We start from the raw sequence: 19201 nt of genomic DNA on the forward strand, positions 1-19201 counted from the left end.
AGTGCCACCTTTAGGAAAGGGAAAGGAGGCCTCTCAACTCAGGTTTAATTTGGTGACTGAAATGACTACTGAATCACACTTTTCAATTGGCACCATCTTTAATTATCAACAAAGTTCTTAGTTTGGATTTTTTTTCCTTAAAAATACCCCATTAGTAAATATTTGGGGATGGTTTTTCAGGCAGAACAGATGTGCTTCAGTATTCATTTTATGAACCACATGGGTGGCATTACATTACAGTAGTGTAATATTCAACAATGTGTGAATCCATCTTGTCTTGGCAAAAGAACAACTACAAACAGAGTGCTAGATACAATTGTATTTTTTTGTGATTCTAACCTCATCACTAGACTTCAGTAAGGAGACTGTGATCCCTTTAGTGATGTTAAGCAGCTAGACATGATAGTAGTTTAAATGAGTTAGAACCTATCCAAAGTAAGAGAATATTGGTGGATATTAATCACACCATTGTTGATACAGATTCCTGTTGTGAAGAATGACTTAATTTAGCACAGGGCATTTATTGGATGTCTAGGATATTAATAATGGTAGGAAACCTTCCTAGATCCTTCCCATTGTACCCTGAGATCTGAATCAGCACTGGTTTTTTGACACTCTTTCAGGCAACTGTGATGTTTTTGACAAACATTGAGAAAGCATTAAAAGGCTGGCCACATTGTAATCAATGGAAAATTACAGAGGTTTCACAAGATGTCAAGAAAATACTTGCAGACAAGGCAGGTCAGGAAAAGTTTTTACAGCAGTGAGGGTGGTCAAGAAGTTCAGCAGGCATAAGTAGCACTTGATCAGTCTGTATATGAGGCTGGGGATAAAGCATGACACTGAAAAGTGTTTCTGATCTGAGATATGGAGTAAGCATCACACTTTTCAAAAATGGGGGGCGGGTTGGCAGCTAGAATCAGGAAATAATTATAAAATCACAGTAAAATTCATAGATATGTGTGTTTCCTTGGTTAACTTATAATACCTGTTTGTGTGTGAAATTTACTTGGATCCACATACATACCATCATAAACCCTTGTTGGCATTTTTGACAAGGTGCTGGTATTCATTAGCCTCAGAAACAGCCCCCACATTAAAAGATCTTGTGTTCCAGTTTTCACTGGGGGGGGGGAGCGTATAGAGATGGCAGGGAAATTAAAGCTTTGACAATTTTTAGGAATTCTTTTTTTTAAAAAAATGTGGAGCTCTAGTTTGTGTGATTCCTGTTCCTACTCTGGGGGAAAAAACACTCAACCCACCCTCCCCCCCCCCCGAAACTCCATTTCTTTAACAACAACAACAACAAAACCCCCTCTTTTTTCAACTCCTTTGAAAGACTGCCTGGTGCCTCTCTCTTTGTTTGCATTTATGGTTAAATTCAATTTACATTCAAGAATATATGTTTTTGATAAGTTCTAGCCTAAGGATAGAAGAGCTTTAAATCCTTTTTTAAAAGCATAAGCCTTTAGGAAATAAATGTCAAAGAAAAAAGTTTAAACCTGAAAAGTGTCATATCCAGTTGTTTCTAAAAGGCCTGACATAGAAAGGAGTGAATGCTTGTCACAGTTTGTAAATTCCTCCAGGCAGGGACCTGTCTTTTCTTTGTTTGTAAAAGTAGAAGGCACACCTGTGGAGATGGAGAAATAAGTTGTGAATTATGTTTCTCCGCTGGCCAATATTGCTTTGAATTTTTAACTGTTGCCAGAGGCACATTTTCTGTTGAACAGACAGGATTGTACAGAAGATGTGCTATTATAGTACCAGGATTGATCTACCTTCCTGCAACTTTTGAAGTTGCTTTCTTACAGTTAGCTGTTTGCTTTTCCTTCTTTTAAATGTCCTGAAAACTGTTTTTAATTGCAACAAGCTCTCAACTAAAGTCAACAAGACCAGAGGTTATTCCTCATAGGTATAGTATCCATACACAGCTGTGCCCTTGAATTACCAGCTTTACAGGGTACATCTCCAATCATAACTGTCCACACCCACTAATTTTTTTTCACCCCCGGGTGCTGCTGGTTGCTGTGCTGACCTTGGCCAGCAAGCAGATCAGGCAGAAATTAGTGGATTTTCCAGGCTCATACTGGAAACCAAGGGACATACATTGCTTCAGCATAGAGATCTAAATCCTAGTTCTCCAACTCTGTATCCAAATCCCATGCAGAACCTCATAGGCTTCCCAAGCTCTCACTGGGGACGGGGTTTCCCCCGGTTTCAGGGCCCCCAACCCATCAGCACGGATCAGGCTGCTGGGAAGATCCCCACTCCCAAAGAACACCATCATGTGTGGTAGTGTGCGGCACAATGATGTCATGTGGAAGTGACATATTGCACCAGGCACATAGTGCAAGGACGTTCCAGCAATTTGAGGAAAACTCTATAGTTTCACGTGGGGACACTCTACCAATTTGGGGGGACACTATGCTGCCATAGAGTTCCCCTCAAATTGCTAGAGCGTCCCCACATGAAACCGTAGAGTTTTCCCCAAATTTCTAGAGCATCTCCACGCAACATGCCTGGCATGATACATCACTTTTGGGTGATGCCATTTCACCATTCATGCACAAAAAAGTCCCCCACCGGCAGCCAGTGGGGACTTGACAATCCTAGAACCTCAAAGCCATCTCTTCCTGGTGGCAGCTAAGTTCGTGTGTATGAACATCGGTAATTCCTCAAAAAAGATCAACATATCTCTTTTTAAATTGTTGTGATTGAGCCACAGTGAAACAAAAAGCTTTCCAGTTGTCTCCCAGCTAAATCAGTTATCCTACTCCAAGGCATGATACATCACTTTTGGGTGATGCCATTTCACCACTCATGCACAAAAAAGTCCCCCACCGTCAGCCCGTGGGGACTTGACAATCCTAGAACCTCAAAGCCAGCTCTTCCTGGTGGCAGCTAAGTTCGTGTGTGTGAACATCGGTAATTTCTCAAAAAAGATCCTGTTTGTTTTAGTTCCAAGAGGAGTGTTCCAGCAGCTTAGCTACTTTTTCAGCTTCATTGAATGTGTGCATAAAACAAAGCTTTACATTCAGAAAAGAATTGTTTCTCTGTATTCTTTTCTCTAGGGACTTGATAAACCTCATGTCCTCCTGGGATTTAAAAACTGGGGAATTCTAATTAATGTTTATATTAATAGTTCTGCATGATATACTGTTATATTGTACACATATAGCAGTATCAATCACATAAACAATCTTGAACATTAGAAAAGAGGAAGATTAAATTAAAGATGTTTCATGACCATATTGCATAGACTTGTGTATTATATTCTGCAAGGTTCACATAGGGACAACTTTGAAGGGAGTTTAATGGAGGTGTCATCTGTTCACTGTCTAAAAGCCAGGGCTTTTTTTTAGCAGGAACACAGTTCTGGCTGGCTTGGCATCAGGGGGTGTTACCTAATCTGCAAATAGTTTCTGCTGAGATTTTCTACAACCCCCCCCCCTATGAAAACAATGGTGATGTCAGGGGGTGTGGCCTAGTATGCAAATGAGTTCCTGCTGAGCTTTTTCTACAAACAAAGCCCTGCTAAAAGTCCAGACTTCTGTGAATCCAGAACCCTCTCTTTCCAACCATACAGGGCAAAGAGGCTTCCTTGTTTTTACTGCATTCACTTTTCCCTCGGTAACTGCAAATCAATCCCATCTGGATCAATAAAAACCCAGAGTGAATGTGGCACCTTTTTGAAAAAGTTCTACATCCTGATACTTCATCTCTTTATGAAAAAAAAGAAAGCAGTTCTACTACAGCCATGTCAGGGCTATGTTTTATTACAACTCATATGCAAAACCACTAAGCACAGTTTGCAGTGCAGTAAATTACTTAAGTGGGCACAGAAGAGTGTTATTCTGTTTAGGATTGCTCTGTTAATTAATTCATTAGCAATAGAAAAGAGTAGGAGTCCAGTAGCACCTTAGAGACTAACAAAATTTCTAGTAGATCATGAGCTTTTGTGAGTCACTGTTCACTTCTTCAGATATGTAAGTCACTGCCCACTTCTTCAGACACTTCTTCATTATTGAGATTTGGAGTACTGACATAGCGAAAGGGTAGACAGTTCTTGGTTGTTGTCGTTTTTCCTCAGACATGCACTTTAAAGTTTGGATGTGGAATGATGATTAATACTCCTCATTGGCATGTATGCTTGGTAGCTATTCTCGGGAAAACAGTATTCAGTGTAATCTTATGCAGTATCTTGGAATGAATTAGTGATATTGTCTCTCCTTGTCATTTTGTCAGCTTTGTTAAAAATGTTCTGCAGCTTTTGTCTCATCTTTGAGCTGTCGTCCTCAGCCTAAAGTATCCTAAGTGGACCAGTTGCCCAATAAGTTGAGATAAGAAATAGACATGATTATTCCTTGAAAAGTTATTTGGGTTATTGACTGTATTGGTATTGATATAAAAATCAGGATTTTGTGATGTTTTTTAAGGAAAAACATTCCTATTTGTGTAGTTTACTCTGCCCTCTATAATCTTTGTTGCACAATGCAGTTATGCTATAAATGCTCACTTATGGTCAGGGGATCAGCATTTATACCATTGAGAAGGATGCCCAGATTATGTGGTCAGTATTCATCTTGCACACTACTGTATATAAATGTGAGGCTCCCCAAAAGTTGGGCAAACAATGTAATATGCTTATTATTTTAAAACAAAACAATTGTTGTAAAATGCCCTGAGCCCCACACAAACAGGGAAGGGCAGTTTAAAAAAAAATCAAATTGAATAAGTAAATATTACCAACCACTGGAGGAGAAACCTTGTGGAAAATTCAGTCATGTTAGATCTAGAATTTACCCATACATAAGAAAATTACAAATCCCTTATTGAACATGCCATATAAACCGTCTTGTAAATCTTCATTTAGGACTGTGATCTGAATGAATGAAAATATCGAGCTTAACTCCATTCTTTACTTTTGGCTTGGGTAAGGATTTAAAAAAAAATCCTTTTACAGTGTTGGGCAGAGAGTGAGTCTTGGCAGGTGAGGCTATGATAATATATTGATGCCAAATGTCTTAAATGCCTATCAGAAAGAAATGATGTCTGTTCTTGAACTTGTGTTCAAGTTCATGCAGCAGAATGCCACTTCAGTTAACAGGTGGATACTGTCAGATCAATAATACTAAGCTCTAGAATTCAAACCAGAAGTTACTTGTTCAGAAGCACTTATCTTGACATAGACAATTAAGTGATGTCTTCATACCTGCTTTATCAAAGTAGGTGGGGAGATGTTCAAAGGCTGACATGTTCAAATACTAAAGCAATACATGCATGCTACATTTTTTTTTTTCTGTTTGGATCTAATCAGGCATGCTGGAAATCTCTCAAGCAAGAGCGACTGCTGGGTGGAAAGATGTTACATTAATTATATTTCTGCAAGTTGCAGACTGGGTGATATGAAGTTAGGTTTTCTTCGGTTTTTAACTGCCTAGTTATTTATAGTCTCCTGGGGGGGTGGTTGCTTTTTAGCTATGTAATTTGGTGTCTATAGCATCTTGCTGTAAGTGATTCTGCCACATTTTTTTGCCTGTTTGCCATGTGCAGACAATACAGTTTTGAAGCTATCAGTATATTTATGAAGATGTCTTTGTAAAGAGAATGTGCTATACAGTGAGGTTGCAGTCTTGTGTACATTACCTGGGAGTTGTTTCCAGGGGATCTGACTTCCAAGTATATATGCTCAGGAGCACACTGATATTGGAGATCACAAAAACAGTTTTTCGGGATCATATTGTAATAACGTTTTTACAGAAGCCATGAAAGATGGCTATATTTTAAAAATTGCTTTGATGTGTTTATTGTAAACTTTATCCCACAAAGAAGAAATATAAGAAATTACTCTTTTGGCAGATAAAAGTAAGCATTATGTATTATTGCTACTATCAACATTACTTTCCCCTACCTTTTTAAAATCATCCCATACCTGAGCTTCTCTAAGAAAACACACAGCTTTCATCCATCGTGTTTTTAGGATTGTCATCTTCCTATTTGTATTTCCCTTTTAACTTGTTTTTCTCCCCCCTCCCCCCTTCCACAGTGCCTACTACAGTGGAGACAGTAACGCCTTCCACAGAGCTGTACAAAACAACTGTATCAACCACAAGCACTACACCCCAGAAAGTCTCTGTCAGTACAGCTTTAGCTACAGGAACAAGCAAAGGCCCTAAACCACCTCCAGCAGTTTCTACAACCAAAATCCCTCCTGTGACAAGCTTCTTCCCTTTGCCAGAAAGGTTCTGTGAACCTGATGTGGCCCGGGGGATTAGTTGGCCTCAGACACAAAGGGGAATCATGGTGGAACGTCCCTGTCCTAAAGGAACTCGTGGTAAGTCCTTCAAACTATGCCTTCAACTGTAGTAAATAATTCAGAAGCAGTTTTGAAACCTTTTGCCCTGCTGGTTTTGCCCATATCTGTCAAATGGTTTGGGTTACATGGGAGAAGATGGCAGCATCCAGTTTTAGAGTTGTAGAGGTTGCCAAGTTGTAGAGGGTGCTGAAGCCTTGGTACAGAATGGCATTAAAGCACCTTCTCAGGATTCTAGATTGTAGTGAAGGATTGTAGCAAAATTTTGTATACCTGTCTTTCTCCTTCTGAGATCTCCTTTGGATGAGTTTAAGGAAAAGCAAATATCTTTTTTGTCATTGCTTATTTGACAGACAAGCTGAGATTTTTGTTCTGACTTTGGTAGCAATGTTTTTAATTGGCATTAGGGATGGGCCCGGTTTGTAAGCCAAGGGTCATGTGATCATGCACACAACAGACCGCCAGTCAACCTCCATGTTTTTCACAGAGGTTCAGGTGGTTAATTTCGATAGTTTGTGTGCCAGTGAAATCCAAGCAGCAACTTCAGCCATTTCCAGGTGAACTCACCACTTGGATTCTACTCACACACAGCACAGCTTTCCAAAAAAAGAGGACTTTTGCACGATCTCACACCCTCTCCCCTCCTCTTCCGTTCTGGCCTCAGGGACCCGCCCTCAGCAGAAAGGAGGGAAGAAAGATCTCACAAAATGAACCAGTTTGGTAAATGAGGAGGCTTGTGAAGATTCATGGTTTGTGTGACCACCACCCCCACAAACTGGGACTAGCCTCCATTTTCCTAGTTCATGGCCATCCCTAATTGGCACCATTTTCTTGTATTTTGTCACCTCATTGTCGATTGCCTTTATTAGTGTTTCCATTTAGTAGATTGCCTTTATTAGTTATTTAGAAGTCAGAAGTCATAGTCTCAGATTCCTGGATGGTCTGCTGGAAGTTACAGGAGAAACATGTTCACTTTGGATTTTGTTTTTCACATTTTTAATAGGAACAGCTTCATACCTCTGCATGGTTTCTACTGGAACATGGAATCCTAAGGGCCCTGATCTTAGTAACTGTACTTCACACTGGGTAAATCAGCTGGCTCAGAAGGTGGGTTGAAATAATCTTCTATAGCTCCCCAAGGAGTTCAGCATACTACAGCATAGATGCTTATAGACTGGGTACCCACCCATCATTAATATTCAGATGACTGGCCTAGATTTTGCCAAGAAGCAACAATTGACTGAAGAAGCCCTGTTGGGCCTCATGCAGGGTGGTAGGACAGCTTGATCGATCACAAGTAAGGCAAACATTGCCTTCAATTCACTTTAGTGAGTTGGCCATGTTTATTCAGTACTCAGTTTTTGGGTAATATTTGAGTAATGTTTGATAATGTCTGAGTTACTTGAAAAACTACTGTTATTCCAGGGAACTGTTCTGATTGCACTGGCATGACCATTTTAGAGTCATATTCCACAGTTTGTTTACTTATAATATATTTAATTTATACCCTGGACCCTCTGGGACTCTGAGCAGCTTACAGCATTTAAAAATACAATACTGATACAGCACAAATAAAAGATGTAAGTATGGAACAATAGCACCAATTGAAACATCAACTTAACCACTCTGAAAGATTAAAACAACTGGCCAGCTCCTTAGTTCATAACACTAACCAAAGGCTGCACAAAACAAAGAATTAAAACGACTGGCCCATTCCCTGCTTCATGACACTTAACCAAAGTCTGCATGAGACAAAACATGAGACATTGCACTGGTATGACCATTTTAGAGTCATATTCCATAGTTTGTTTACTTATAATATAAGTAAAGTCCTGTGGAATGCTGGAAGATCCCACAGGGTATGAACTTCCCCAGGGAGCTGGTTTCAGAGAGAGAGAGCAACAACTGAAATTACCCTTGTCCTGATGGTCAGGTCCTGTGATAATGATCTAAGGAGGCAAGGGGTATCATAGTGGGAGAGGAGCTATCACAGGTAGGATGGTACCGGACCATTTAGGGCTCTGTAGGCCAAAACCAGCACTTTGAACTGACACTGGAACTGACCAGAAGCCAGTGTAGGTGCCAAGGTATTGATCTTATATGTGCAGACCAGGGAGACCCAGTCAGCTATCTAGGAGCCACATTCTGGACTGTTTGAAGCTTCTAAAGCATCTTCAGATGCAACCTTACAAATCTGAGTGGCAAGGTCAGAGCAGGACAGATGGGGGCCAGCTGACAGGCTTGGCGTATTTGATAAAATGCTGTATTTACCACCCTGGACACATGTTTCCCCTGGGTAAGGGAAGAATTGTGCCACACCCGTAACCTCCTAATGGAGTCCACTGCAGAAAGATAGATTCCATCAAGTGCAGGTAAGGTTGGCCACCCTGAGCCCTGGATCAACCCAACCTCATAATCTTTTTTTTTTTCCGGAAGGATTTGACTTAAACCAGCTGTCACACAACCAATCCACTATGAAGTTCAGGCAAAAGGCCAGAGCCGAGATCCCAGCAGCCAGCTACTTTTCAAGCAGGAGGCAGAGCTTGGTGTTATCTACATCCAGATCTCCTGATAATCTCCACCAGAGGTTTTATCTAGACTTGGGAGTTGTTGCTCCCATGTTATGAGCTGCTATGCCTTTTCAGATATCTAGCGTTAGTCTGCACAAGTGAATATAAGATGGAAATAATTCCCTTTGGGTTTTCAGTTTTTGAAAAGAACAGGTTTGAGTGGCGTAGCAGGGAGAAAAGTGCTCAAAATTCTTATGTAATGGCAACCAGTTATGGGAATCACACAAGTAGCTGGCCACAGCATGAGAGCCAGCACTCACTGGGTTTTCCCATGGCTGTCATGAAGTGAAGCAGCCACCATATTAGTAGGTCATAAAAATGTACCATCAGTATTGTGAGAATGAACATTGAAACCAATTTCTCAGCATGCCACAGCAGCAGTAAAAGTAGCCATAGTAGAAGACTTACAGTGCAGAATTCAGAGTAGACCTGCTTAGGATTGCTGTCTCAATTCCCCAGTAGTAAACAGATGTTGTTGTATCCCAACTGAGGAATGGAGAGGGGGAAGATGGAGATTTTCTTAAAAAGGCTTACTAATTTTTAATTCCAAGATAAACAATCTGGTGTTTGCTTTCAAATAAAATGTTCCATTAATGAAAATTATTTATTGGAAAATTTATTTTCCACCTCTTTTTTTTTACTTAGGACACTGAAGAGAGCTAACAATCAATCACAAAAACTATTAAAACAACAATAGAATTTAACATATTGGCAATATTTTTTAAAAACAAATAAAACAAGTACAGCAAATAAAACAACAACAACAAAAAGCAATAGAAACCAACTGTAAAAATCCAGTTGGTGAGTGACCACCAATTATACCCAAGGAATCTTATAAGGAGAATTTGAATTGTCATTTCAGATCAGAAGTGGAGAAAATGCTGCTAGCCTTGCCAATGAACTGGCTAAACACACCAAAGGACCAATCTTTGCTGGCGATGTGAGTTCATCAGTCAGACTGATGGAACAGTTGGTGGACATTCTTGATGCTCAGCTGCAAGATCTGAAACCTAATGAAAAGGACTCTGCTGGACGGAGTTATAATAAGGTCAGTAAAGAACTCCATATTTTTTCTGGTGGGCTTTAACACATGGTTAAGATAGTTCTGTTTGTTTCTTCCTACAAACACTGTTAACAGAGGTTATTGGATGCATTTAAAGATATGAAGGGAAAGTAGCAAATTGACACAACTATGTTCCCTAGGCTATGTCACAGTGACAGAAAAGAACTGAACATGATTATTTCCACATGAGTAGTAGAATAGTAAAGAGTCCAGTAACACCATTAAGACTAACAAATTTTATTGTAGCATAAGCATAAAATAAGAAACACAGCTCTCTTCGTCAGATACAACAGACTAACACAGCTAACGCCTCTGGATCTATCAACATGAGTAGTGGTAACAGAATAGGAAATTTTACTAATACTTCAACAATAATAAACAAACGAGCAAGCCCCCAGTATTTGAAATATGAATAACATTCAGCTCTGTTACATCATTTGATCATTTTCAGTTGCAGAAGACTATTTTTTTTTTTAGCTAGAGAGAGAGAGAGAGCTTGCAGGAAGAATGTTTTTATTTATTTGTTTGGGTTTTGCATTGATCATTTTGCACTGGCTTCTTTATGCTGGTGAGTGAAGTTACAGTGAAGTTACACCCTTCCAAGCAGGTTAATTTAGAAGGGTGTAATTTTGCTATGGAACCTAGAAGTGTGTGATATACCAAAAGTTAAATCTGATTCACTGGAATACTCTTGGCCTTCTTAAAATTTCTTGAATCAGTATAATTCAACAGAATTTTAAAAATGATTTTTAGAGAATTTCTCAGGCTAACACACTTGTTTCTTAACAATTAAATATTAAACATTATTCTTAGACTAACTGTGTCTAACTGATTTTTTTTCCCTCTCTCTTACTAACAAGCTTCAAAAGCGAGAGAAGACATGCAGGGCTTACCTTAAGGTATATCTCCTGTGCTGTCACCTTGCTTTCCCCCTCCTTCAGCAACCCGCTGCTATGCTTTGTCCTCTTGCTGCATGATCCTAGGTGTTTCAGTCTTTGATAAAGGTGCATTGTGCCTCTGTACCAACTGTACAAAAGGTTGACTTTGTACAGGTATAATACTACCAGAATTAAGCCAGCAATCAATATTTGCTACTTTATTTCCTTCCACTGTTTCCTCGCTAAAATGTACAATAGGCCTTTGTTGAATTGGGGATGATAATGGTTTTGTTTCCTCATCGTATTATGTTTGTGGAAGGGGGGACGGGAAGCTGGCAATAACACAAATACTTTCAAAGCCATAATGTTAATATATCAAAGACTGGGCAACTCTAGCAAGTGGAATCCATTGATCACTTCCACTTTATGACTCATTTGCTTCAGCAGAGTTAATTTAGCAAGAGAGCCTGGTGGATTACATCCCATTTTTGTGCATGTAAAAAGCCAAAAACACACATACACACCTTAAACTAACATACTTTATTTTCTTTCTGATGCACTCTCCAATTAAGCAAATTTAGTCTCTTGACAGTTGAACTTGAACTCCAAATAAAATGCTGACTTTCTAGTAAGCTGCTGAAAGATCAGGCGAAAAATTCAAAACACTAACCTGAAATACTCTTGTAGGGTAATTCTTGTGCTGACCAGGATCTGATCCATCATCATTTACATCAAATGAGAAATTGTACCTTAAATAACGCTGTAATTGGTAACCTGTTTAACATGCAATAAGATTTCTGTAGTGGGTTGAATGTTCAGGGTTGTATTTTCAGCTTACCTTTGAAGATAAATGTCATGTCAATATATAAAATGTAATGATTGGTATGCTTCTGAAGATATAGGTGTTATCAGGATGGGAAGCATCCTTTGACATGATCCAAACAAAATCCATTTTAAGTCCATTTCATTTCAGTAAGGAAGATATGCATATGATTAAATTCTTTGCTTAGAACTAATAGAATTTAAATACATGTAATTTTAGCTGGATCATACCTTAATTATTATTTTCCCCCATCCATGTCAGGAGGAAATATCATTATTTGCAGCCCATTTTCTAGCCACTGGAGAAATGCAGATTCAGACATTTAAAAATTAGAGACAGAAAGTGAATCATACTAATGAATGTATGTAATAAGCTTGACATACATAGGCAGCCCAAACTAGCACAGGATTAAGTTTTGACTAGGAGTATTTTCAGTAGGTCTCAATCAACTTCTCTGTATGCTGCTAAAACCTCTTAAAATTACAAATCAAAAGTTGGCTGATGCTATGAAAATGAAGCAAGTGCCCACTTTGCAATGGAGGATTCATTTGTAACTCAGATCAGGAGCTCAATCCATATTTCTTGGTGACTAATGAACATGGCCTCTGCAAACCAATTTTTGTTCCTCTTTATTTTATGGCTGCAGCAGTATCAGTGTGAACAGTTTGAGTCTTCTGTTTCGTATTAGAGAAAAGGGGAAGAGAATCCTTTTGTGTCACTCCAAAGTATCTTCCACTTGCCCATTGTGGTTGTTCACAATGTAGGCAGAAAGAAGATATTGAGATGAATTAGGTTTATTAATTTTGCTCCTGACAATAGCCTTAACCAACTATTGCTGTGTTTTCACGCACATTCAGCATCCTTTTCTGTTTGTCTAACACATCCTGTTTTTATTCCCTTGCTTTTGAAATTGATCAACCGAGTTATGAATGTACTTAATGACACATTACTAGGTACATGGGGCAGAGCAAACAGTGATTCATCAATGCATATCTTATTCAGTGGTGGGGCTATAGTGTGCAGTAATGTAAGATTTATAGCTTGATCGATCATTTGATTAGCATGATTGATCTGATTATTTTGCAGGGTGAATATGTTTCTGCTTAAGTCCTTTCCGTCTTCCTTGATTTTCTGTTAGTTCAAGCAGTTTAATGTGTGTATAACTAGGCAGCATCAGGGCACCACGGAGTATTCCTTAACATGGAATGAATGAGGAAATCCCTTGTTCCCAAACAACTGTTTGCTCATCAAAGCCTAATAGAGCTTTAGATTGGCACCAGGAGCATTAGCATTTAAGCTACCAGTATTCACTCACTGAACTCTTCAGTAACATACTTTTTCATAGCTGCTCTAGGGCATGTTATATTGGTACTCATAGTACTAAAGCAAAAGCAGCAGTGTATTTTGACGTTAAATCACCTTAAATCATGTTGACAGTTTAAAATTACCATTGTTGTCAGATCACTGCACTCTCTCTAGCTGCCGAAGGCAATATGGCCTAATATTTTTCTAATGAATACAGGCGATCGTTGACACAGTGGACAACCTGCTTAGGGCTGAAGCTCTAGAATCATGGAGAGACATGAATTCCTCAGAACAAGCACATGCTGCAACAATGTTACTTGATACACTAGAAGAGGGGGCTTTTGTCTTGGCTGACAATCTTTTAGAACCTACAAGAGTTGCAATGCCTACAGATCATATTGGTAAGTAAATAAACCTGTCAGCTGGAAAACAAATCATTTGAGATATCTATATATTAACGTAAACATAGGTATATATAAGATTGCATAATAGGTTGCGTCCTTTGCAGAATAATTAATACTATATAAAACTGATGGTGCACTACACATTCATATCTTGATAAAACATTGAAAACCAGTTGTATATGATGTAATGATTAAAAAGTTGGTGTGCTATAGTAGTGATAGGTGTAAGCCAGAAATCCCTAATTTAGCATGGAACTAATACCACTAAGCTTAGTTTACCAGACTGGTGTAATAACCACTAATGTGTGTCAGTGGCTTTCAGTACTGGAAATAAAAATATTTGTGAATAAGAAAATACATATTTTTTAAAAAAAATAAATAAATGTTGCATAAATTATTTTTCTGTTACTTATAAGCAATCCTAATGAATTTATTGTTGTGTTTCATATGCAATATTGGTCTGCTACAATCTGGTCGTTACAGATTACCTAGATGATGCTGTGGGCAGTCTGTTGCATTCTATTTTCTGTCATTTTTCAAGGTTGGAGAAGCAGACCTGATTTATGATTTTTAGGAGGATACAGTACCATGGTGCTTGGTGTAGAGAACCCAAGTCCCACTGAGAATTTCCAGGGTTAATGCTTTTTTAAACGTCATCTTATGCGTCTCCTTCTAGCCTATCTAATTGTTTTGTTTGTTTGTGCCCCACCCGTCCTGCCAAAGCAGGCTTAGAAATTAGATATTTCTTCAGTTGTCCAGCATTTCTCTCACTGCTTTTATGAATAAATGGTTAATGGTCACCTCTTGTATAGAGCATCAACTTTAATAATTTTTAAAAACCTTGTAGCAAGCATAGCATAAATGGTATTTATGAGCATGGTTTTGTAATTGCAGTAGTTTGATTATAAATAAGGCAATTTTTGATTTACTATAAAGTAGAATAAATGACATATAAGTCCCCCTCAACAGAAGACCAGATAATTCATCTTAAAGGAAACAGCCAGCTAGCTAGGAGAAAACAGAGTAATTTATGATAGGAGAAAACAGAGTAATTTATGAAAGAGAGAGAGAAGAAAGAAAGAAAGAAAGAAAGAAAGAAAGAAAGAAAGAAAGAAAGAAAGAAAGAAAGAAAGAAAGAAAGAAAGAAAGAAAACTGTACTTCCAAGCAGCCGCTTTGGAGACAAGCATTGCCGTTTTTAAAATGAACGTAGAACTTTATTAAGTGTTTTGTGGAACCCTCATTTCAATTTCTCTGGCACTTAAATTTGGAAAATTGATCTTTTAGCAGCACAGAAATTTCTTATTTATTTCTTATTTATTAATTTAGATTTTTTTATCCCAGCTAACAGTCAATTCAAAACAATTTTAAGATTACAATTTAAAACAATAAAATAACAATTAAAATACATTTCATGGTACTGCTCAAAACTTCAGTATAGGCAGGATCATAACTTTCTTAGTAATCACAATTCCTCATGAGTGATGTCACTCAGCAGTGTAGGTGGTTTTCTCCCATTTAGATATTAAAGGCCTGTGGAAATAATTCAGTTTTAAAGGCCCTGTGGAATTTGGAGAGATCCTGCAGGGCCCTTTTGGCCTCTGGGAGGCATTCCACATTGTTGGTGCTGCCACTGAGAAGGCCCTAGCCCATGTAGAGCACAATCTGGCCTCCCTTGGTCCAGGGACAGATAATAGATTTTGTGTTCCTGAATGCAGTGCTCTCTGGGGAACATATGAAGAAAGGCAGTCCTGTAGATAAGCAGGCTCTCGAACATATAGGGCTTTAAAAGTCAATACCAGCAACTTGAAACGGACTTGGAATGCAATAGGTAGCCAGTGCAGCGCTTTCAGCACTGGTTGAATGTGCTCCCATCGAGGAAGCCCCATTAAGAGCCATGCTGCAGTGTTCTGCACTAGCTGTAGTTTCTGAGTCAGGGTCAAGGGCAGCCCCATGTAGAAAGCATTACAGTGGTCTATTCTTGAGGTGACCATAGCATGGATCACCATTGCTAAGTTGTCATGTTCCAAAAAAGAGGCCAGCTGCCATACCTGCCGAAGATGAAAAAAAGGCGGATTTGGTGGCTGCTACCTGGGCCTCTATAGCCAAGAAGGACTCCAAGAGCACTCCCAGGCTCTTGACCTTAAGGGCCGCTGTCAGTGGCACCCTGTCAAGAGCTGGCAAAGGGATCTCCCTTCCTGGGCCACGCCGACTCAGATAGAGAACCTCTGTCTTTGTCAGATTCAACTTCAGTCAACTCAGCCTGAGCCAGGATGCCACGGCTTATAGTGCCAGGTCTTATTACGGAACTCCATTAAATTATGTTCTGGATAAATATGTAAGTTTGGGGCACATGGAACATAGACCAAATGTTTATATTAAACCTGTGTTATATTAAACACAGGTGAAAAATATATTCAATGAACTGTATCTCCTCAAATGCAAAATAGCCATGCTCCATAGATTGGAAAATAGCTAACAACACTTTTAGCATAGTTTATCATTGAAGTGCTATCAGTTTCCCTGTTAGAGACATACAGGAATTTCCATTTATGTTTAAGGCTATTTCTGTGTTTAGGTTAAACCTTCCTAAGTCTTGTACCCTTAAGATTTGCCCCAATCTCTGTGTATTGGTTAATTGACTGGGTCTGAACTAGAAAGATAGTGGCTGGATAGCTTGATAAATTTCTGCTAATCAAAGGTAGGGGATTTTCACTGATACCACCTATCCATAGCAGACCACTCTTTTGTCTCTCATGTTATTCTTGAGGGTTCCATGTTTCCTGGGAGCAGCATTTCTAGACATATTTTGAGCTGCAACTGGAGGTGATGGGAGCAAAAAAAAAACCCGTCCCATTCTGCAGATCTAAGTTATTGAGAGCAAGGCCTGGATACTGAAGGACTATGCATGGGATGTGGGAGAAAGCCAGTGTTTGAATTTTTGAATGCAGTGTGGCACACTCTGTAGCTGAAGGTGAAGTAGAGTTTATAGATACTGAATAGTATCCTTAGCATTACAATGAGAAGCTTAAGCTTTTAAATATCTAACTAAATATAAAAGTGGACATAAGGTTGCCATATAGTACTAATCCTTTTGTTGTTATTTGAAATATAATTGAGCAGAGTGGTTTTGTCTAAAGGAACTAAAGTTTTTTATGCACGTTGAAAAAATAAGCCCCCAGCCTTTAAGTCTTTAAAACTCTATTAAACAAAATAAAGACATACTGCTCTTCTCTGAATCTTTCCATATTGAACTAGTTGAAACAAGAAGATATTTTCGCTTTTTTAACTTGGGAGATTCTCTGTTTCCACAAATTTGAAAACGTTTGTATAAACTTCTCTATTTCAAAGTACTGTTTTTTAAATAAAAAATGGTCTGAAAATAAATATTAATTCATTTTTCCTGTACTTTCCTGATAAGTCCAATGTACATAAAAGTACAGTCAGATTAATAGAAAATCATTAAGGGAAAAAATCTAAAAGCTGACAATGAATCGGAGAGAAGCAGGCAGTGCTCTTGTATAGTGTTGTAAAACATTTGCTCAAATAAAATAGTTCTGCATTCTTTATTAAAAGTGCCACTGCCCCCACTTCCTTAGAGATCATTGGCAGGTCTTACTTGATTCTGTCTCCGTCAAACAAATAATTATTCAGATTAGTCTTAACAATCATAGATAAAGGGGGGGGGGATACAGCATAACAACTTTGGTTTCCTAACGTTAGGGACTCCTTCAGCCTAATCTCTCTCAGGGCTTTTAAGGTCATATCCTTTACACAGCACATTAAAGTCAGGTTGGATGTCATGTTTTCAGATCTGAAATGCTGCTCCTTCATTGGCATGTGCACTCAGTTTGATTAAAATTTAAAGAGAAACAAGCCTATGTTGTTGAAATACACCAAGAACTTGTCTGTTTTGTACAAGCAAACAAAGGTAGCCAACTAAGATGATTTCTAATCAATAAATACAAATCTGACCATCCCCAAATTGTCTTTGCTTTTGGTTTGCCTAGTGTTGGAAGTTGCGGTGCTAAGTACAGAAGGGCAGGTGCAGGACTTGAAATTTCCTCAGGGCAATACTGGAGGCAATTCAATCCAGCTCTCTTCAAGCACTGTGAAACAGAACAGCAGAAATGGTATGTTTTTGCAAACAGTTTATTTCAAGTTCTGGCATCTTAAAGTCTTAAAGTGTGATGGGTGACTACACCCTCAGAAATATTAAAAATAGCTCTTCTGTAAGTCTTATTTATCTATAAGGTTGGCTGGCATTTTTGCTTGGAATCAATTCCTCTGGGATACAGTTTTATATCATAGTTGGGGAAGTGGGATGGGACAGGCTATTTGTGCTTCCTCCCCATTCCAAGCTGATGTAATGTAAGCTGTCTTTTCACAGGGTTAGCAAAGCTGGTATTCATAATTTACAAAAGCTTGGGTCGGTTCCTCAGTACTGAAAACGCAACCATAAAACTAGGTGGCGAGTTCGCTGGCAGGAACAGTACCATTGCTGTGAACTCTGACGTCATAGCAGCTTCCATCAACAAAGAGTCCAGCCGGGTCTACTTGACTGATCCTGTTCTTTTCACCCTGGCACACATTGATGTGAGTAATGAATTAATGGTAATGAATTAATAGGGAAGGTCATAAAATCAGTGAGAGAGAAGAGCAAAGAAAGGGGAGGGGGAATCTTTCCATTTGAATTTTAAATGTCGGACTAGGTCAGAGGCACAGGTTTATTTAAGTCTACGAACATAAAATTAAATGAGCCTGGTTCAGTGATTATTAGAACTTAAGTGTATTCTTAATGAAAGTTAATTCAGTAATCAACATGAAAATGTAAATGGCTCTAATTTGTTCCTAAGTGAAAATTAACTCTTACCTTAGCAGCAGGGCAGAAAATGCCAGCTCTTATGATTTTGCTTAATGCAGCAAAATTTCAAAGGCACTTAAAACATTTCTCTCTAATGCTACATTGTCTTCTGGAGCTCATTTACTATTCATTCAAATTGGTTTTGGTCAGCAGAGGGGAGGATGGCACTGTTTCCTTCAATTCAGTTTGACACAAAGTTCGCTGTCTCTCTTCAACTTATTCCCCTGGACTTTCTTTTCTGTGTTAATACATTGTTTATTGCTAAGTTCATTGTACAGGTGGAGAGACATTCTGTTTACCTAAAGAGACGGGGGGGGGGGGGTGCTGTACAAAATTGGGGACTGTGTTTGTTTTCCCAAGACAAGTTTTCGTGTCACTTTAATTGGACTTAAGATCCTGACTATAATTCTGTTATGCTGCTTTAGACCTGATCAAAATTAGAATGGAAAAGTGAATGCGTTAATAAATCCTCAAGAAACTGTAGAAAAAAATATCATGTTCGTACTACCACAGAGTGGGAAGTAATTAAGAGAAATTAATGTTGCAGTATGATAATTGAATTTCAGGTGGAAAATTGTAATTGAATAATATTGGTTATTAGATGTGGACTATGCTCTAGAATAGGCTAGGTACAGACAGCTTCGAACACACCAGAGGCATCCCAAACTGTGCCATCCCAAACTGGAGTGGTAAATCCCAATCAGATGCTCCCACATGATGTGCCCGTATATTGCACAGGGGATGCTTTGGCGTGTTCACACAGTTGTTGCATGCCACCCTCTTAGCACAGTTTGGGTTTTTTCCCCCTTACATATTTAGTGGCCATGCGCACATGCGCTCTGGGTAGTTTTTTAAATAAAGAATACTAGTGAGCAGTGTTCCCTCTAAACTGAATTAATGTGAGCTAGCTCACAGTTGTTTAGCCTCCATTCTTGTCTTAGCTCAGGAAAAAAAAAAACCCAGAGCAAACTAATTTATGCAGT

General features: G+C 38.8%; 1 protein-coding gene across 21 annotated transcripts in view; it reads left to right on the forward strand.

Moving 5' to 3' along the window:
• ADGRL2 (adhesion G protein-coupled receptor L2) overlaps positions 1-19201 on the forward strand; it is a 266626-nt gene that overhangs the window by 208712 nt on the left and 38713 nt on the right. For 14 of the 21 annotated variants that reach the window (XM_060232098.1, XM_060232101.1, XM_060232099.1 and 11 more), the window contains exons 6-12: positions 6047-6334; positions 7317-7420; positions 9746-9931; positions 10807-10845; positions 13170-13353; positions 17365-17487; positions 17745-17950. In XM_060232098.1, the coding sequence (XP_060088081.1) occupies positions 6047-6334; positions 7317-7420; positions 9746-9931; positions 10807-10845; positions 13170-13353; positions 17365-17487; positions 17745-17950 (1130 nt within the window). The remainder of the gene's footprint in view (positions 1-6046; positions 6335-7316; positions 7421-9745; positions 9932-10806; positions 10846-13169; positions 13354-17364; positions 17488-17744; positions 17951-19201) is intronic. The other 7 variants (XM_060232090.1, XM_060232107.1, XM_060232106.1 and 4 more) reach the window with 1 other exon arrangement.

Source organism: Heteronotia binoei, chromosome 2 (assembly GCF_032191835.1).
Source record: "Heteronotia binoei isolate CCM8104 ecotype False Entrance Well chromosome 2, APGP_CSIRO_Hbin_v1, whole genome shotgun sequence".
Classification (NCBI taxonomy): Eukaryota; Metazoa; Chordata; class Lepidosauria; order Squamata; family Gekkonidae; genus Heteronotia; species Heteronotia binoei.